Here is a 21,574-nt window from a genome sequence, read left to right as displayed (position 1 = left end):
TCTTGCTTCCAAGACAAAAAGATATAATACCCTTTACACAATTTAGTTTAAAAGCTGATATTTCAATTTTGGGTAAAAAAACTAAGAATGCTTTTTGGTCTCCTTAAGCCTCGTGACTATTTGACTCCTTAAGATGTGGAGTGATCGGATATGCGGAGTTCAATCCTGGATTAAGCTCCAAGTGAACTTAGTGTGAATCTAGTTAAAGTGAGCCCAATGAGAACTCATGTGTTCTCAAAGTGAACTAGAAGTAACCTACTTTTGAAACCAACCCTACGCTTTCATTTTATAATAACAAATATTCATTTCCATAGCAGAAAGCTCTCGACACTAGTTGATAAGATACTTACCTTAGGTGGGGGATTCCAGCCTTGGGGACAAGTCACACATGGTGACTAATGTAGATTGCGCATGACGAACTTTGATTTTCAATGTGGGCCAATGAAAAGGCATGGCCTTATCTCAATCATTCACACCTGCATCTTTTTCATTGCCCAACGACATATTGACCCACAACCTTCTTTGTTCTAAGGTGTTCAAGCGGCTCGGAGACAAACAATAAGAGAAAGACATAGAACATTATCAAAAGGGTGAATTATAACCTTAAACAGTCTCATGGGCAAGTCCTTTCTGAGTGAAAAAGGTGAGTGAACTTGCTCACAGAGCTTGCAAAGAATGAACAACACCAATTTTTTCTGTCTTTGTACTTTTGAAAGTGATCAATGGCCCATATTATCCGAGAATGTGGGTTGTTGATTCCTTTTTAGAGTCCTCCCTTAGAGGCCCTCCAAATTCGAGGGCCTTCTAGAAAAAGGAGAGCTCATAGTTACTGCAACTCCTTATACCTACAATCATTGGGTCGTGAAATTGAATTGGATGATGTACAACATGTCAACCTCATGTCGTTTTTGCTATGATAATCGGATCATGGCTATGCAATCTGATATAGTTAGTTGCAGAGGTGATTCAACAATCTGGGTGGTGGTTGAAGCACCCCCTACACTAAAGGTGCTACTTTTATTGCATATGATGTGGTGTGAAATTTAGGTGATGTTGCTTCTATTTTGAAGGACCCCCCTAGAGGTGCCATAAGGTGGTGGTCACACAAGGCATAACATCAATTACTTTTTTTGATAACTATGCCTCATGCATGGTCACATGAGGGAGAGCAAGTAGCTTAGTAGAACTATGCAACTATTTCGGCATGTGTAAAAGAAGTTAATGATTGCTGCCAGAATGCCTCGCGTTTATGCAGTTTGGATTTGCTTGCAATGTGGCTGGTTGAGAGTGGGCAGCCGTTATCACGCTCAGCTTTGGGACCACTTGCGCGCGCTCTTTCTCTCTTTTTCTCCACCGACAGATGGGCTAAGCTGCTGTTTTTCACTTTGAGTTGCCAGAAACACCTACTACAACTAAACCTTGTGTGACCACAAGGGACAACGTGTCAGCGTGCAGCTAATAGAATGGAGCTGAGAGAAACTGGTCTTCGTGTGACCACGTCCTTAGCAGGCATCTGGGGGCAGCCATCACAGCCCAACTCGGTCGGGTTCAGTGAATGTTGCACTCCCACCAATGGAATCATAATGGTTAATTCTGATTCCGAATTTCAAAAGCTCCTACAGTCTCTCTGCGTCTCTTCTTCTGCGTTGCATGTGCTCGCCAAATCAAGCAGAATGGAAATAGAGCAAGCGCCCCTGTTAGAAGGGCGATCGGCCAGTGGTCGTGATAAGGTGACCCCTTACGCTGAAGGTGGCTTCTTCAGCATTCTCACATTCTCTTGGCTCAGTCCCTTGCTCTCTGAGGGCTATCGAAAGCCTCTACATTTCGACGACATCCCCCTTCTCGCACATGCAGACACAGCAGAGGAAGCCCTGCGCGTCTTGGAGTCCTCCTGGAGCAGCATCCACTTCTCCTCCTCTGCTTCCTTGCTCAAATGCCTCGCCCTTTCCTACTGGAAGCCCGCTCTTGTCAGTGGTTGCTATGCCGGAGTCTACACATTCGCTTCCTACATCGGCCCTTTCCTCGTAAACGACTTTGTTGTCTCCCTCTCTGCTAGCGACGACTCCTCTCTTCACGAATTTGCTCTCGTGGGCCTGTTTTTTGGAGCGAAGGTTGTTGAGAGCCTTGCCCAAAGGCATTGGTACTTCCGCGCTCAACAGATGGGTATGCGAGTGCGATCTTTGCTGACAGTCTTGATTTACAAAAAGGGATTGTCCATGTCCAGCCTATCGCAACAGAAGCATTCAAGTGGGGAGGTGGTGAACTATGCCGGCGTCGATGTGCAGAGGATTGGAGACTTTTCCCTCTATCTTCATGATACGTGGCTGCTTCCGATGCATATTGTACTGTCTGTTTCCATTCTGTACATAAACCTGGGCCTAGCTTCCATTGCTGGTCTATTGGCAACAGCCTTTACCATGCTTGCAAACCTACCATTCTCTAAGCTTCAGGAGAGATTTCAGAGCCAGATTATGAAGGCAAAAGATACAAGAATGAAGGCTACTGCAGAGGCGCTAAAGAACATGAGAATTCTGAAGCTGCAGGCATGGGAATTAAAGTTTCTAGAAAAGATCATGGCTTTGAGAAGTACAGAATATAAGTGGCTCTCAAGATTCCATTATACACAAGCAGCCTCACTGGGCCTTTTCTGGGGTGCACCCTTGTTAGTTGCCATAGTGACATTTGGCTCGTGTGTAATTCTGGGCGTACCCCTCACAACTGGAAGGGTTCTTACAGCCTTGGCAACATTGAGGATCATGCAAGATCCAATACGAAACCTTCCAGACCTTGTTTCTATGTTGACTCAGACCAAAGTGTCCCTTGACAGAATTCGAGTTTTCCTTAATGAGCAAGATATATGCATCAATGATGTGGACCTTTCAATCAGCAGTCCTCATGAAGCTGTAGCTATTGAGTTATGTAATGCAACATTCAGTTGGCAAAATGGTCATGCTGTTCCGACGCTTAGAGTACCAAGTCTTTGTATTAGACGAGGGATGAGAGTGGCAGTGTGTGGCAAGGTGGGCTCTGGAAAGTCAAGTTTGCTTTTAAGCATCTTGGGTGAAATTCCAAAATCATCAGGTACTGTCAAAGTGTGTGGCAGGGTAGCATACGTTGCACAGTCACCATGGATTCAAACAGGAACGGCTGTAGATAACATCTTGTTTGGAAAGGCTATGAATAGAGCACATTATGTAAATGTGCTGCAGGCATGCGCACTAGTGAAGGACCTTGAGTTGTTTTCACATGGAGAACAGACAGAGATTGGGGAGAGAGGCATTAACTTGAGTGGTGGTCAAAAGCAAAGATTCCAATTAGCTCGTGCAATTTATCAAGATGCTGACATTTACCTGCTGGATGATCCTTTTAGTGCAGTTGATGCACACACAGGACAACACCTCTTTAAGGTCATGATCCTCACAGTCTGAAAGCATTAGACACATAACATGTCTGTGAAGATCTTTACGTCTTTTATCGTGCAGGAATGTATCTTAGGTGCATTGGCTAACAAGACAGTCATCTACGTGACTCATCAAGTCGAGTTCTTACCTGCTGCAGATGTTGTTTTGGTATTGATTTTAACCTCTTTGAAGGAAGGGGGGGGGGGGGGGGGGGGGGGGGTGGGGGGGGGGGGGTTTAGGGCTTTGATGTGTGTGTGTGGCAGAGTGGGGGAGAGAATCAACCAAAGATTTAGCTATTGAAGATTTTCTCTAGGGTGCGTTTTAGGTACTTCAAGAAGGGAATATTGTCTACAATGGTCCATACAAGGAGCTCGAATCTGCAACCTCGATATTGGGGCCTTTAAGTGCGGCGCATGCAACATCTTCCCAAGCTACTGGTGCAGATGAATCATATGCACATTCAAAGGATATGAAACAGATGTCTGATGAGCTTTGCAATGTAGATGATGTTTTCGGTTGCATGGAAGACCATGAAGTTGATGAGAATGCCAAACAGAAGGAAATGGTACAGTTAGTACAAGAAGAGGAAAAAGAGATTGGTAAAGTCAGTTTCTCAGTTTACTTGTCTCTGATCCAAGCAGCTTATAGATGCTCTCTTGTGCCAGTTATCTTGCTCGCCCAAACCATGTTTCAGTGTTTGCAAATAGCAAGTAATTACTGGTTGGCATGGGCAACACCAAAGATGGATACAGAGGAGCCATTCGTAAGCATGAAGAGAGTGCTTGGCATCTATGTGATCTTGGCTTGTGGAAGTACAGGGTGTGTTTTACTTAGAACAATTAGCATGGCAGCAGTCACCCTGAAGACGTCACAGATCTTCTTTAAAAGAATGATTTACTGCATTTTTCATGCTCCGATGTCATTCTTTGATTCTACACCAACAGGTCGCATTTTGAATCGTGTAAGTGCTCTTTTTGTTTGTATCTTCAAACACTCTTTTCATTGACCATATAATGATGGAGGGTAAGAATTATGGCTTCAAATTTTTGACTAGGCCTCAACAGATCAAAGTGCTATGGATTTTGATGTGACACTCAGGCTGGGCGGTGTAGCACTTTCGTTTATTCAACTGGTTGGCATATTTGCAGTGATGTCTCAAGCTGCTTGGGGTTTGGTACTTCTCTTCGTCCCAGCCTTTGGAATCTGCACATGGATGCAGGTAGGCATTGTCTTATTGATATCCTTTTGATATTTTGTATTCGGCACCCATAGATGATTATGATGGATGACAACATACAGAAAGGTTGCTTGTATTGATGTTTGCATGAATGGTTAGATGCAAGTACCAAGGCTTTGTTGAGAGCGGTGTAGGATATGGGAGCCATCCTTGCAGTCTTCTTAGCACTTACATCCTCCAAATTGCTGATGAGGGGGGCAGCAGGCGTTTGTATGCCCAAATGCACACGTGCTGGCCCTTAATGGCTTGAATATTGGTGCACTCTTGCCTTTTGATTACAACGTTGCTTGCTATTTCCTTGGTCTAAGTCACGCAGATCTGAATCCAGTTATTTGGATGGATATTGTGAGCTAGATTATAGATATAGGGAGGACATGGAGCACGCTGTTTAAGCCACTTGCACAAAAATGGTGCACTGTCAATGACATTTTCTTCACACCTCTTCGGATCTGTTAGTCATGCACCCTACAATGTGGACATGCATCTTGCATGGTATCAAGGGTGCCATTTGATGTACTCATATCTTCTCACACTTCAAGATTGGAGACGGGTAGATATGAGGGTATATTATGAGAAGATCGCATGTGTCATGTATGTCAACAATAGATGGAGTCAAATGAGCGCTATAGATGCGGCTGTAACATTTATTAGGAGATGTGAGAGAGGTACCATTGCCTTTATAATGAAGGCTTTGGACCATTGTGTTTGCTCATTTGCTTTGAAGATCATATGTGCCTTGGGCTCTTTTTGATGGAACTTGGATGTCAAAGAGATACTCTTGAAGGACAAGAGAGAGGTGAACCAAATGATTTCAACATTAGAACCATTATAGGTTTTTGAGTGCCAATATTGCAACTAGTTCTATTCCTTCATCAACTAACCTACCTAGTCAATGATGCCTCTCTACAGGAGTAACATTTAATAAGGCCATCACTTTCTATAGAGCTCAACATCCACAACGCGAGGATCTTGCTTACAACTTCCTCACCATCAATGGATTTGAGACATCATTGTTTGCTATCGAAGGAATAATGCATAATGACTAAGTGCTCTCTCTCTCTCTCTCTCTCTCTCTCTCTCTCTCTCTCTCTCTCTCTCCGTGCAACCTTGATGGAGACATTGCATCCATAGTTACACGGAATAGCCATTTTCATGTCTCCATATCCCATTCCCACTCAAACTTCCCATTCCGAATCTCCGTTACATGTTTCAAACGTGTGTATTTGTATAAGGAATGGCATTTCATACCCGTTGCCATTTGTCACAACGTGTTGACGTGGCAAGCCCCAAGCTGCGGGCCAACCTACAGATCCCAACCAAGGGGCCTAAAGCCTAGCAGAAGGAGAAGATGAAGAAAGATTTACCAACTTACAGATCATCGCCGAGTGGCCCAAATACTAAATTGGGTTAGGATTAAAAATCCTAACCCCCAACAACTTATGGAACGGACCGAGGAGCCTAAACCTTTAAAAATAAAGCAGGACACACTCTAAACTCACTTGCGTAGTAACAATATGATGACGTGGGAGCCTGGTGTACGGATTTCTGCGAATTGTGCTAACACATGCTGACGTTGTAGCGTTGTATGGACAACCCTCTGGACCCATGATTTTGGACCAATAGCTTTTAGACTCGATGCTTTTCACGTGAGATGCTTTTGTATATGCCAAGGGCCTTTAAATAGCTCTCTCTCTCTCTCTCTCTCTAGCATTCTACCCGTGGGAGATGCAGAGCAGAGCCATAGGAGTTGTAACCTCTTGGAGCAATATAAAGAAATACCAAAAGGGGCACCACAATTTGGGGCTAGTGCACTTTGGGAGATGGACCGTGGAGCTTTGCCACTCTGTGTTTCGTGTGAAGTCTCTCTCATTTCAATTGTTTTGACGTGCCTAAAAGTATGTTCAATCTGTTCTTTTCAATTGGCACGTGGTGTCGTTCAGTTACATAGCTCCCCATTCCGATTTTCCGTTTCGGGTAACTATGAAATTTGCATTGAGTAAAGGTGACCCCTATGGCTTGCCAAGTTTAACCTACAACTCTAGTCTTACAAGAGCTTTGTCATTCCTATTCTAGATAGGAATTTAGTTAGGAATTAGACGTCGTTTCTTGTTACATTTTATGGTGAGAGATATAATCATCGATTGAACTTCGTTTTGGTCTCATAGGCCATTTCGGCCTTTAGGAGACCTTAGTATATCTTTCTTTCTTTTGCTTTATATTAGCCTTGTCATAGGCTTCATCCAAACTCTTAACAAACATGTGAGCTTTAAAGATCGAATCCATAGTGTGTAAAATAGGAGGAATGCTTTATTTACCCTCAACAAACGTTTAAGTGCTTTGTCAACCTCATGTTAGTGGAATTGCAAACAACGTTGTTGTAAGGAAATTCTAACGATGGCAAATTCTATTGATTGTGATGATCATGAACCCAAGTGTTCAAGAGCTATATGACACGATGTTGATCATGCCAAATTGGTTGACAATGTCTATGGATGGCATGCGAACTTCAATTATAGGATGCATCTTCTCAAAGAGTACTCCAGAGAATAGGTTAGTCAATCTTGGATGATTTTTGTTGACGTTAGACTGAAGTATTCCCTAAGGTTGTCATTCTTGGATCCATGTCATTAATGAAAGGCTGAGGCGTACCCTAGTGCTTGGAGATTTTCTACGTCCATCCCCTACTAAAAGAGCTTGCCCCCTCCTATGTAGGAGCTTGCAAAGACTTTTTGGCACACTACAGAGCTTTAGTATAGGTGAACTATGCCTTGATGTCCTCAATGGCAAAGGACAGAGAACCTCTTCTAGTTGATGAGGCCCTTTCACAACCAAAGTGGAAGGAGGCCATGCGAGCAGAGCTTGATTCCATCGAGAGGAATAACACATGGGAGTTGGTTCCACGGCCACCAAAGCAGAAGGTCGTTGGTGTCATTTGGGTCTACAAGATGAAATACAATTCAGATAGGTCTTTGGATAAGCACAAGGCACGCCTTGTTGGAAATGGCTTTTCTTATAGACGAGTAGTGGACTATGATGAGACCTTTGCACTTAGTGCGCAGATGACGACTATTCACATATCTAGCAGCCCATCGTCGATGCTTGTGTTTTAGATGGATGTTGAGTCGGCCTTTCTCAACGGCGACTTAGAGGAGGTGTTTAGGGAGCAACTTCCAAGATTCTTAGTTTCAGGATCAAGTGACAAAGTCTACTGGTTGTCGAGGCTCGTTATGGCATGAAGCAAGCTCCTCGAGCATGGTACTAGAAGATAGGTTGTTTCTTCCTACGACATCCCTTTCATTGTTCTTCTGCAGACTGGATTTATATCTCTGCGTTTTCTCTACGCACCACCTCTCTAGCATTTTCCTGTGGCAGCATTTTCTTTCTCTACGATCTCCTCTCTGTATTTTTTTTACGTCTTGCAGGGTCTGCCAGTGAAGGAGTTCATCCTCTTTGCATTAGCAGAGGGCTGTCCTCTTACAGAGGTTGTTATGGAGGAGATCCATTGCCATAGATTGTAGATCCAGTGGCTGCCTGGTCTGGCGAGGAGGTGCGCTCGCAGTTGCAGATCCGATCATCATCTGGACCACCTTTTCCGCTGCACCGTTGAGAGAGTCAGGAGAGAGAAACAACAGGAAAAGAAATGTAAGCTGGTTGAATAAGCTGAGATTAAAGCTCCAGAACGGCCAGACATTGTCAAGGAATCAGACTCTGCTTGAGAAGAAGTGCATGAATATGGGCATTTTACATCCTAGCTCGTAAGTTCCTTTAAAATTATCTAACACAAGACTTGTGGCTTTTTGAGATTTTCTAAAAAGAAATCTACTACGAAAACACAAAGACTAAGGATACTGAAGGAGACATGCATAAGCAATCATCAGTTGAACATAAAGTAGCAACTTCTTGTATGCTTGAAGGGAAATTTTTCAACTAGATATATCTATTTTATCATCACAGACATATGCTTTCGACTGTATTCTTTCTTCATTCTTCATTGTTTTATAGGTGAATGACCCTTAATTTGGCAGCTCCTGCTGATGGAGTCATGAACAAGTTTTTTGATGTCCAAATCCTGAGAAAGTATGTGTGCAGGAGAGTAATTACTTTTTTTTTTTGAGAATTGTAATGTACAGTTTTAAGTATCAATGTGCTTATTGCAAGTTTCCATCTTTTGATTATTGCCACTTCTTGCCTTCCCTCCTTCCTAATCCAGATACAATGGTTAACATATTGGCAAATTGTTGTCTGGTCTTTCTTGCAGCAATATTATGTTGCATCAGCACGAGAGCTGGCAAGACTAGTGGGAGTGAAGAAGGCCCCTGTATTGCAACATTTTGGAGAAACCATTTCTGGAGCTGCGACAATTAGAGCGCTCAACAAACAACATGACTTTATGAGCAGAAATTTGCAATTGATAGATCATTACTCAAAGCCTTACTTTCACAATATTGCAGCAATGGAGTGGCTGTGCTTTCGGTTGGACTTGTTAACAAACTGCATCTTCACTCTTTCACTGCTTATTATTGTGAGCATGCTGAAGGATACTATTGATCCAAGTATGGCTGATGTTGTGAACATTAATATACTCTGATGATACCCTTTATTATTTTTCTTCTATTAATGGGCAAGAAGTATGTTGTGCAGGCATTGCTGGACTTGCAGTAACTTATGGGTTGAACCTTAATATCATACAATCATGGCTCACCTGGAATCTTTGCAACCTTGAAAATAAGATAATTTCTGCAGAGCGTATTCAACAGTACACATGCATTGCAAATGAGGGGCCCTGTATCATAGAAAATGATCGCCCACCACGTGGCTGGCCGATGAAAGGGACAGTCAACTTCATCAACTTGAAGGTATGAAGACACTTTGCCCCACATGTCCCATCTTTTTGTCCTTTAGAGTGTTCATGTTAAATTCCTTTAACAAGTTTGCTATCTCTCATGTAGCTAATGCTTTAATTACTTTGTTATTTCATGCAAAAAGTTCTATTTAGAGTGTGTTGGGAGAAGTAAGTCTTCTCCACTCCCAATGGTTGCTTTCTCTTTTTCTCTTTGGAAGCTGTTATCATGGAACATCAAGATTTTTTGCAATTTTGTTTTGAAGTGCTCCTTTTTGTAAGGGAAGTTTTTACACCTAGATTTATAATGGCTTCATATGAGACCTCTCTAACAGAGGTTTCTAAATGGTTTAATGTTAAGCTTTGTCATGGCACGCATGTAGTTCTCTGAAGGACAATTTACGTGCAGTGTGCGAGTGTTTATCGAAGTTGCAGAAAGTGAGTGTGCTAGCATGATCACATAATGTAATTGCCCGATGATGTAAGCTTTGTCATGGCACGCATGTAGTACTCTGAAGGACAATTTACGTGTAGTGTGCGAGTGTTTACCAAAGTTGCAGAAAGTGAGTGTGTCGCATGGGTGCATGCATGCATGGTAGATTGACGAGGACTATATTATAAGTTGAAGATTGTATGGGTTAGCTATTGCAATCATGCAACAGAAGAATGACTTAGTGTGCAATTCTCTCTTATAATCAATTCTTCCATGTGTATGCACAATGATGAACCCAACCATAATCAGTCTCATGGTTTCAAGCTGGTTAGCGTTCATGCACTTTTGGAAGGATCTTTTGAAGGAAGCAGATGCATCTCCAGGAGTCTTCCTAATTATCAAGTTGGAACACTTCGAGGGCCTGAATGATAAACCATCTTTTTAATGCGTTGAAACTTTTGGCTTTACAATCATATACATGCAGCTGAACTTTGGAGGACCTAAAATTCAGAGTCAAGTCTCTGACGAACGTTTGCCGACGAGTTTGAGGAGGATAGATATAAGGCCTCGCAAAGTAGAAATACCAACTTCACTTTTCTTGTGTGGGTGAAGAATAAGTATGTAGATTTGGGCAAAGAGAAGCAATTTCCTAAGAATGTAACAAGATGACATTTTGTTTTTGCTGATTTTTTCTTTTGGATAATTTGTATATAACCATAGGTGACCACTTGTACTAAATAAACACCTTGAACCCCAGTATGCCAATCTAAACATCATTCATTTAGCTCGCATAATTTGGAACATTTGTTTATATCTAATCTAGGCTTATTAATCTGCTCAGAGCCATGAGAGAAACACAGTATGGATCTTGGTATTGATGTACAGTCTTGTGCATGCGAGTGTGGTGTGTGTGTGGGTGGGAGCATGGATTGATGCCTAGTTGTACATACACTATTGGGGCGTCGTTAGTGGAGTTGTCACAGCATTTAGTCAGTATAATGCAGGTGGAGCTGATGGTTCTGTTTCTTGTTGATGCCTGCTGGGACTCTAAAACTTGCACTTTCTTTCAAATGTGAATCTGGGCTTTTCCTGGATTTATCTAGGTGTGTGTACAATGTGTGCACGCTGTCGCATCTGCACGTGTGTGGTTGCAAATATGTATGAAGTATAGATGAAAATTACTGAATCAGTCACAACGACAATAATCACTGTTTCCTTCAAGCATTATAATGTATATAATATATACAAAATGTATATATTATTGAAGCCGATATCTTCTTTCTTTTTGAAGTATATGTGACCTTATGAAGGTAGGTATACATCCATAAGAGCTCAGCCCGGTCTAGTAGTTATGCTGGGATGCTTTGCTTTAGTATGTTATCTTGATAGGTTGGTTGCAAGGGAAGCGTGCTTCTGGTTATCAATCGGGTATATCCATCTTGACAGGTGGGATTGTCTTGACAGGTGCGGTATGGGCAAAGGATGCCTCTGGTCATCAATGGTATAACATGCACCGTACTCGGTGGGACAAAGATAGGTATTGTAGGAAGGACTGGGAGCGGCAAGTCTACCTTGATCCAAGCCCTCTTCCGCCTTGTGGAGCCAACAGAAGGAAAAATTTTGATAGATGGCATAGATATAATGGAGCTTGGGCTGCATGATCTGCGGACCCATTTGAGTATTATACCTCAAGACCCCACTATGTTTGAAGGGACTTTACGGTTCAATCTTGATCCTCTGGAAGAGCACACAGACACAGAGATATGGCAGGCATGCTTTTTTTTGGAAAAGGATGTTTACGTTTGTAAATGCTCGTGGAAAAAGCGAGTAACAGCTTGTTTGTTTTGGGTTTCAGGCTCTTGAGAGAAGCCAACTTGAGCATACGGTGCGGGCCAGGGATCAAAAGCTTGATGCCATAGGTTTGCCTTTCTTTTCACACACCCATGGTTGCTCGCAGTCATCTTCGAGCTAAATGCAAATAAGCACATAGTGGCATCTTCTATAACAATGTTCTATATGCGCAGCAGATAAGTGCCATGGTTAAAAAACTGTTTTTTATATCCACATGCATGCATGCATACGGACTCATCTTTACATACACACATGTATGCCTTTTCAAAGAAACAGAAAATTTTGACATCCTTTGTGTCTGTTTAATGGTTCTCTAAGTAGTTAATGAGAATGGTGAAAATTGGAGCGTTGGACAGCGCCAACTGGTTTGTCTGGGTCGGGCATTACTCAAGAAAAGGAGAATTTTAGTTCTGGATGAGGCAACTGCATCAGTGGATTTTGCTACCGATAGTGTGATACAGAACACAATTCAAGTAGAATTTGCGGATAGTACGGTCATTGCAATTGCTCATCGCATTATGACTGTTATGAACAGTGATCTGGTTTTGGTGCTGAGCGATGGTAATGCAGAAAATGTACATATCTATGTGTGTGTTTGTATGTATATCTATATAGGTATATGTGCATGTGTATGTCTATGTGTGTATATATAGAATTTGTATGCAATGTATACATAAGATGCCTTAGGAAGACAATTAGCACATCTTATATGAAATTGATGATTTGTGCAGGAAAAGTGGCAGAATTCGACAAACCTGCTAGGCTTTTGAAGAACTCTTCTTCATTGTTTGCAAAGCTTGTGGCAGAGTTTTCCAGAAGGTCAGGTAGCAGCTGTACACAAAGCGCAGAGACATGTGGGTGATATATTGCATGGCAATGTCATTCTTGACGCATTACAAGACTGCGTGCCTGCTGCATTCGCAGAGTGGTACCCCTTAGACATCCTTTGTATGGTGGTGTTAAGTTATGCATGGAAAGCGGGGCACCCAAGATCTTCAAGTTCTTTGCTTAGCAGTATTCCAAAATGATAAAAAGGCGTTTGGATGGGAATTAAGCTGAAATGAAGTTCTGTGTATACCACTTCTGCACATTTCGTTATACGCTAAAGCCAAGGGATTGTCAATATTTGCAAGGGCTTCATTCCTGGACGTGCAACAACCTTTGCAAGGCATCAAGACACAATGCACAGTATGGGTTGTCATTTCTTGTACCCCAAGTGTTGATCCCATCTGTGACCGAAAGGTTAAGCTGGGGTTGGTTGTCCCTTCTCTTTCTGGTGTGTTGCTTTTAAAGCAGCAAATAATCTTTGGAGATGGACCTCCGGTACGGTTATGACTCTGCCATACTTCGGGTAAGCTTGCAATTTAGCACGTCCATGAAGACAAGGTCAACTCTACTTAAAAGTGTGATTTGTGCAATTGCAAGAATGTAATCAGGACTATCTATTCACATAAAAGTCACATTCAAAAGCTGAATAGGGCGCTTGAAAAAATTAGCTGATGTATTTGATCGTGTGATTTTGTAACTATACTCGAATGATGTGCTGGTAAAAATTATAAGATCAATTTGGCTCTTAAGGTTCTGATCACAATGATGAAACATTCATTCATTTTTTTCCCCCCAAAACTCACAATTGTGAGTGAATTATATTAATCAACCCAAAAAATTACAATGTCTTGTCATGCTCGTGTTGAGCCATGACATCATCCAAGGACCATAATTACATCGACAGCGATCCCAACCAACTCGCCCCCTTATCCTTGATACAAAAGGTCCATTATCATGTTCTTCTGAGATCTTTTAATTACCGATGGCCAAGATTTCCCCCCATCCTAGGCATACCCTCTTTTGACATCAAGGCACATTCATCATTTTTAATCCCTCGCTTTAACTTATGTGCCTTGAACATTCATTACATTAGTTGAGGATGCATGTAAATTCCAATAACTATTTTCAATTTGGCATTTCTATAACAATTTTTGTTTTAATCATGAATTAACTTTGTAGAAGAGATACACCAACAGGCAGAAAAGTCTCTGTCTCTCGCATGAAAATATCTAGAAACTAGCTTGTTCTTGTCACGTGTGGTTCTCGTTGAGGTGGGAATTGAATTACTAAATTATTTCTACTCAAGAGAATGGCACTTACAAAGGTAGTTTAAATTCTTGTTGGATACAAGCGACAAGGTTTTGCATCATGCTACCTGTAGCATGTGCGTTGAAGAGGTATTTTTTAAACCTCTCTACACACACACTTCATCATGAATTAAAAGACCACTCTTCCTTCATAAATCTGTGTCTTTTTTTCATTTTTTTCATTTTAAACTCCTCTTGTACATGTAATTTTGTAACTCTTTGGTATATAAAAAAAACCCTTCCATGGGCTACATTTACATATTTTTAAGTGGACCCCTTGAGGTCCCATTAAGTATTCACTCATGAGAAAAGAAGATGACTCTCACGAAGTTGTGAATAGACAAACAAAGTGCAATGTAGGGAAGGTATAAGGGTGCCCTTGTGATTGAATATTGCAAAGACAAATCTTGAGACAAATCTCAATATGATATATCTAAGACTACAGGACACATGTTTAAGTGCTTGAGGTTGTCATTGATTTCTAAACTTGGTTTTCTAGTTAAGAGTGGTGTATTATACTGTGCATGTCTCAATTTTCATTCACAATTGGACTTGACTCCATAATAGTCTTTGAATAGTCAATGCCACTCCAAATTTGTGCTAAAAATATCCATTTAATGTCTTCAATTCTTGACCTCAAAATTGAGGTTCATAGTCAATTTAGAACTAGTTTGACTATAAAGCCTCATATGATTGAATCTCCACATTAGCAATAAAGGTAGAGCTTGTGCTTGTGTTTCATTTTTACAAAGGAATGATAGGGAAAGTACATGATTCTTTATTAGCCATTTTGATTATTGCCATTTTGATTTTGTTGGAGAAATAACCCACACATCAACACATGCAAACATACATTGATGTGGTTACAATAAAGATATGAACTAAAATTGTCTTGAACTAGAGGGAGTGCCCATTTCAGTGTTGCCAATGCTGCATAGAATGCGTGCTTTATATCAATAATTTCGATGGCTCATTTCAAGTTAAATTTTCCATTTGATTCCTATCTATTGTTGAATTGATGTACAATGTACAATTATTGTGCCCAATTTATCGTAGCAATGCACATCTAGAGCTTGTACTTTGAGCCCAAGGTAGTTTCAAGGGAGCTTCTTTCATTGTTATTATCACCATCACGCGCTTGTGTGAGATAACATGTATACACCAAGTAGAAAATAATCATTCAAAGCTCATGCCAACAAAACAACAAACACAAAGTAGAGTGCCTACTTAACTGAATGTTAGCCAAGGTAATATAATGCTAAGGAGTCAGTTTCATTGAGGGCTTGGTCTTTCCAAATGAAATTCATGTAAGGAATATATTCCAAGAGTACTCATGTGATTGAGAATTAGGTACTACATCGAATTACGTAAGGTTGATGCTAGCCAGAGGTGGTGGAGGGAGTAGTAGAGCGTCGAAAATTAAACAATTCCATATTATCATTAATGACAAATGTTAGTGCATTGTTGTGAACTAATGGAAGAAATGACAACCAAAATTGTTTTGGGCTTTACTGTCTATACTCTTGAATGAAAAAAAAAAGAATGATTCTGTCAAAGATATTGATAGTAAATTTCAATTGAAAATAAAAATAAAAGGCTATTCATATAAAATGTGAAGAAAGGATAGCAAAAAAGGAAACTTCTACAAAAGAAGGCCCCCATATAAAATCTAGCTATTTGAGAGGGAAATGCTATTTTTTTTTTCCGAGAAAAAGATCCTTCTATTAGTTAATGAAACTGCCCATAGGGCTACAACCACCTCTTCAAGAGAGGACTACAACAACCGAGAAATGTTAATTTTGGGCTCTGGTGGGGCGTGTTATCTCCTTCTCGATGGAGCAACAAGACAATAAGTGGTAAACACCATGCTTCTTGAACAAGGTATGAGGTGTGAGTCTACAGGGCTTGCGAGAGAAAATAAGTGCACGCTTGAAAGTTTCCGTGGGTTTTAGGTTAAAATTTGAAGCATTTGTGGGTATTAACACTAAAACTTATAAAATGTAACAAGGTTTTTTGCAAGGCAAGCTCAAAATTCTGCAAGTTTAGCCAATTAAAAAGACATTAAACCCTGGATTATTGTGATCACTAGTGTGAGTGCCCTTGCTAAAGTCCCCCATTGTCAAAAGCACGCATGGCATTGGTATAATGGGGGTGTGTGTGAGAGAGAGAGAAGGCGATGTTGTTACCATTGAGGAGGAAGCCGGGGTGGGAGTTGAAATGGACGCATTCCATGAGAATGTCTTGGAACTCCAGCGAGACAGAGTCGCGGTAGAATCTGATGCGCTTGGCGCTGTGGTTCTGCACGCGGGCCACGCACGTGCCGAAGGCTTCCTGCATGACATGGTTGGGGTAGAGCGTGAAGACGTCCTCGGTCAGCATGGCGATGGCCTGCATGCAATCGTGCTTGCGCACCCCGTCTCTCTTGCCGTCGCACCGCACCACTTGCCCCCTGCACACGCCCACGCCCCCCATCATCATCACCACCACCGCCGCCGCCGCCACCATCCGCATGCATGCCCCCATCGTCTCCTTTCGTGCCACCCTCTCTCTCCCTAGCCACAAGACATATACATGGGGCACGTCATTTCAATTACCTCCCACTATGGCGCAATGCCATAGGTGAACGCTTGCCACATCACCAACATGTCTGACCGCTCGCGCACGGGGCAGACATTGGCCCAAAAGGAACATGTTCATGCGATGCTTAGTTATCAGTTATTGATATCTATGCCAACTATGCCCAGACAAAGCATTAAATGAATAACTAAGCCTTTTGCATGGTCACGCGACGCTTAGTTATTCATTCATCCTCCCAACCATGCCTTGAACTTCACAACTATGCCAAAATCGGCATAGTTACAAAGGGTAGGCTTAGTAACTCATTTGATGCTCCTTTTTGCGTGTGACCAAGAATGAGGCTTAGTTATTTGTTCAAATAACTGATAACTAAGCCTCGCATGACCATAGCGTTACTCACCTCATAGGGAGGACATATGAAATCAAATTGAGTGGGTTGGGAAGTCTTCCACTACAAATTTAAGAGGAGAGCGGCTCGATACCTCTGATTTCTACATATGTGTCCATTGAGTTCTTGAGATGCGTGAGTGCATGTATCCACCTTCCTTATGCTAGTTGCCCTTGGTAATCTCATCTGCACACATCGTTGGGTGGACGCATGTGACATAGGCCTTACTCTTAACACAAGAAGATTTAGAAATTTTCTCGTGGGAAATGGAGTCTTTTTTTCAGTATTTTTCATACAATGCATAACATCATGAGCTTCTGCTCGGGAGGCACCACATACCTAGCTAGGTACGATTGGGGACAGGGGACCACCGGCCCCCCCACCGGGCTGGCGGTCCCCTGCCCGCAATCGTACTTAGCTAGGTATGCGGTGCCTCCCTCACAGAAACTCATGATGTTGAGGTAAGTCACAATGTGAGAATCTGTCCAAAACTTCTTGTGTAACATATCTCGAAAAGTTTAAGGTCCCGAGATTCAGTTGATTGTTTGTGGCACCGACGATCCTCAGCTATATCTTACATGAGCATGGGAGATGGGATCAAAGGCCCCAACATCAGTTGGGCGTTGTAGATCTTGTCATGGAAGTGAACTTGGGTACAACTTCGCGTTGCGATAAGGAAGACAGCTACCTATCACTTGTTTTTGAGAATTTGAAGAAACTTGTTCCAATGCTAGAGGTTCATGTTAGGTAAAAACATCATGCTTGGGTGGCCTTGCTGTAGTTGTTTATAATTTTAGAGATGAGTTTCACCTGATTGTAGTAGCGGGAGTGGGAGGGAAAGAAGCACGGGGTCACATTGTGTGGATGGTTTTCAAGAGGAAGGAATTTTGCAAAATATTGCGCCGATTTTACGCTATTTGATCGGAAAAAACACACTTACAAATGAGGATGTAGAGTGTATTTCAAAAAATACCTTAATATGCACTTTTTTGCATGTATTAATAGATCTACAATAACGCTTCAAAATCCACGCAAAGAAACTTACCTTTTTCATAGTTAGACTTCCTCTTCTCCCCACCAATCCATACAGAAGAAGATTTGGAAATTTTCTCATGTAAGAAAACGGAGCCTTTTTTAGTGTTTTTCATCCAATGCATAACATCATGAGCTTCTGTGAGGGAGGCACCGCATACCTAGCTAGGTACGATTGGGGGCAGGGGACCACCGGCCCCGGTGGTCCCCTGCCCCCAATCGTATACATGAGATGTGTATAGTTTCTTCCTACTAGCTTCCCTGCGCTGATGGTGGAAAAAAAAAACAGTTGTGAAGAGGATATGTACAAAAGAATTTAATATCTAAAGCACTTCTTCAAAAATCCATTTCCTTGGCCATAATTTTTGAGGGCAAACTAGTGAGACAACCAAGGTTCCACCAATTTACAACTGGAATTTTCATTTTTGATGTTGTATTTCACCATCCTTCACTATGGAGTACTACGATGGCTCCGTTGTTTGATTGCCGAGGAATTTACACTACAAACCGGGACTTATCTAAAGGTTAATGGGAGTTATTTAAGAAAGAGAAATGACCTTGTCCAAAGGGTGGTCCTAGTGGTTAATGTGGGGGCCTTTCCACTATGGTTCAACCCCTGGGGACATGAGGTGTGGGTGAGTGGGCGCAATCCGTAAAACTAAGCTCCCACAAGCGAGTTGGCCAGAAAAGAAAAGAAAAAAAAGAAAGAGCAATGACCTTATGAGCAATTTGCTCATTTGCATATGTTTGTAAATAACAAAAACCATCCTTGAGGAGGTGCCACCCTTCTTGGGACACCTCTTTGCGCAACAGATACCTGCCCTAGTCAGAACCATGGATAGCTGCCCATATCCCTCTTGGTGCCCATGGCCGAAAGTAGGCTTTAATGCATGGTTGAGGATAGATTTTGAGCGCTTCCTCTAGCATGGTAGGACGGGGCTCATTGCCACCTCAGCACGCTTGCCATCGTGGCTGGAGCCATAGGACTGCACACAATTTCTCTCAAAACCTGAAGTGCTAGCGACATACTCTAGCCGTTTTCGCACAACTCCAAGCCTCGTACGACCACCAAAAAGCCTGCAGGTCATGCGTATGCAGAGTTTATTTACGATGCAACATCCTTTATTGTGCGGGCGCGTCTGTGTGTGTGTGTGTGTGTGTGTGTGTGTGTGTGTGTGTGTGTGAGAGAGAGAGAGAGAGAGAGAGAGAGAGAGAGAGAGAGAGAGAGAGAGAGAGAGAGAGAGAGAGAGAGAGAGAGAGAGAGAGAGCCATGTGCCATTTTAGGTGGTTAAAAATACACTAAACCTCGTTTTTTGAGAACGTAGCTTAAGGGACACTCACATACCGTGTTTGGGGAAAAAACATACAATTTTCTTGAATTTGCCAAGAGGAAATTTTAGGTTTATTTTGTGGATTTTTACAATATTTTTCTCTATTTAGGGGCGGAGTTTCTCCCTTTCCCCTTGCCCTCAACCGGCATTTTTGAAATTGAAAACGACACGATATTAAGTTGAGACACATTTTTCCTGAACACTTCTCACATAACAAAAATTGCAGAGCAATGCGATCAGACAAATGTGAGCCCAATGTTTTGAAATAATGTTTCTTGTGAAATCTTAGAAACCTACATAGGGATAATTTTATAGGTAATTTGGCTCTATTTGAAGCTTTTTACACCAAATTCTGTAGGTTTTCTACTTTTGAACTTAGGATATAGAGATTAGGATAGAAACCTACATAGGGATGTGCCCACAGGTCATCAGAAAAGCTCTGGAGATTGTACAAATATTCTCAGTAGCTTCCGGGTTGCAGTGTAATGTAGAGAAGTCAAGGTTGATCTCCCTAACGGAAAATGACTCATTTGACCCTTGTGTCTAGTCGGGGGAGATTGTCACAAAAGGGAATATATTCAGACATCTGGGAACCCCCTTGGGGGTGGACGTAACTCACAAGCAAAGATTTTAGTGGGTGCTTGAAAAAATCAAAACAAAAATGAGTAGGTGGGAGTATGCTCTTCTCCCATTCCCAAGTCGGATAAAAGTGATGAATGCCTTTATGATTCCTTATATTGCCTTCACTAGCCCACTCCTCAAGATGGCTGAGTGTCATTGGAAAGAGTTCTTAAAACCAATTAAAAGGTTTTTATGGAAAAACAACACGAAATCCTCCAGGCCATGGCAATGGGCCCGGTGGGAATCAGTTGCTCGACCGGTGAATCAAGGAGGCCTCAGAATTCTCAACCCTGTGGCCCATGCAGAAGCTTGTTGCGCCAAGTTTGTTGTTTCCTTGGCTAAACAGGATCAAGTTTGGGCTGTCATGGTCAGAGATATGATAGAAGCAACTAAACTTGGCTTGGATGGTGGAAAGTGGATGGTACATGACAATCTGTTATCCCTGGAGTGGTCTACCTTAAGACTGGGGGGCAACTCGGGAGAATTGATAAGAAAATGCAATAGAGCAGCAGGAGTCTTAAAGTGGGGGGAAGAAGTCAGATACTTCAAGAACTCGATTTTGCATTGGTCCCCCTGGCTATCCAAAGTTGTAGATCTGCCACAAACTCCCTATTGGATTGAGACAGCCGGGAAACTGAATAACAAGGGTCTGGAGCGACTTGGGCACTTCTGGGACAGTGGCAACAAGAGTTCGAAAACCATTGACCTTTCGGTTACCTAGTACTAGCTCAATAGCTTGGAGGTCTTGCTTGTCCACAAAGTGATGAAGGATCTTGACAATTTAGTGATGCCAATCTGTGATTCGGAGTTTGGCTGGAATGCCTGGAAATGGCCCGGAAGCAGTCTCTTATGAAAACCCCAACCGAAAAGCATATATCAGGCAATGATGCTAAGAAGAATTGGTCTAGTCCCCCTTAACAAGCTGTGGAAAAAGCAATGGCCAGAGGAAAGGTGGGAGCAAGTAATGGAGAACATATGGAAGCCAAAGGTTCCACAACACATGAAGGACTTTCTATAAAAGGTAATTTGGGGTGCTCTACCGACGGGGGTGAAGATTCAGGAGAGAGGGATTGGATCAGATCGATGCTTGGGGTGCAGGATGGATAGTGAAGATCTGGCCCACTTATTCATGGACTACCCAACTATCAAAGGCCTTGCACGGAAAATATGCAAGTGGGTCGAAAAATTAGTTTCTTCAAGACTGACCTTTTGCTTGGAGGCAAGAATACAGGAAGTCCTGCCCTCCTCGTCAGCACTCAAATCGTCAGATACTTCTTCTTACATAATGTATGGCAGACAAGGAACCGCCGTGTGTTTGAAGGAGGTTTGGAGGTGGCAAGCTTCATAGAAATTACTCAAGAAAGCAAAGTGCTAATATGGACGCTCAGGCGCAAGCAACACTCGATGGATTGGACTAGGACTACTTGTGCCTTGCTGTCAGCAGATGGAATGCCTAGGACGGGGGAAAATCTTGGCCATCGGTAAATAAAAGACTTGTGTATCGAGGAGGAGGCGTCGGGTTGGTGGGGTTGGCTGCCCTGATAGCCGATGTAATTATAGTCCCTGGATGATGTCATGGCTCAACAAGAGCATGACAAGACCTTGTAATTTTTTGGGATGTTCAATATAATTCACTCACAATTGTGAGTTTTGTTTTTAAAAAAAAAAAACCTACATAGGGATAATTCTATAGGTAATTTGGCTCTATTTGAAGGCTTTTACGTCAAA

At 42.1% G+C, this 21,574-nt stretch overlaps 1 protein-coding gene across 2 annotated transcripts; it reads left to right on the top strand.

Moving 5' to 3' along the window:
• Positions 1–1,303: 1,303 nt before the first annotated feature.
• LOC147456358 (putative ABC transporter C family member 15) lies at positions 1,304–13,345 on the top strand. Of its 2 annotated transcripts, XM_086514870.1 has the most exons (10): positions 1,308–3,407; positions 3,483–3,569; positions 3,727–4,362; positions 4,456–4,620; positions 8,897–9,191; positions 9,280–9,494; positions 11,376–11,681; positions 11,767–11,830; positions 12,084–12,323; positions 12,494–13,345. In XM_086514870.1, the coding sequence occupies exons 1-10, from the start codon at positions 1,464–1,466 to the stop codon at positions 12,622–12,624; spliced, it is 4,083 nt and encodes a 1,360-aa protein (XP_086370996.1). In that variant the 5' UTR covers positions 1,308–1,463; the 3' UTR covers positions 12,625–13,345. The 2 variants fall into 2 exon arrangements, with proteins under 2 accessions (XP_086370997.1, XP_086370996.1); XM_086514871.1 differs by lacking the exon at positions 12,084–12,323 and having other exon boundaries at positions 1,304–3,407.
• Positions 13,346–21,574: the final 8,229 nt, after the last annotated feature.

Source organism: Adiantum capillus-veneris, chromosome 6 (genome assembly GCF_014529385.1).
Source record: "Adiantum capillus-veneris isolate H3 chromosome 6, ASM1452938v2, whole genome shotgun sequence".
In the NCBI taxonomy this organism is placed as follows: domain Eukaryota; kingdom Viridiplantae; phylum Streptophyta; class Polypodiopsida; order Polypodiales; family Pteridaceae; genus Adiantum; species Adiantum capillus-veneris.
This window is presented reverse-complemented; position numbering and strand designations above follow the sequence as displayed.

What these genes read in the sequence shown, in the direction of transcription:
- LOC147456358 (XM_086514870.1), top strand. Translation starts at nt 1,464, where the DNA reads ATGGAGCTGAGAGAAACTGGTCTTCGTGTGACCACGTCCTTAGCAGGC. An exon ending in GAAGGATACTATTGATCCAA is followed by an intron (nt 9,192 to 9,279) that starts GTATGGCTGATG and finishes TATGTTGTGCAG; the next exon opens with GCATTGCTGGACTTGCAGTA. An exon ending in TCAAAAGCTTGATGCCATAG is followed by an intron (nt 11,831 to 12,083) that starts GTTTGCCTTTCT and finishes TTCTCTAAGTAG; the next exon opens with TTAATGAGAATGGTGAAAAT.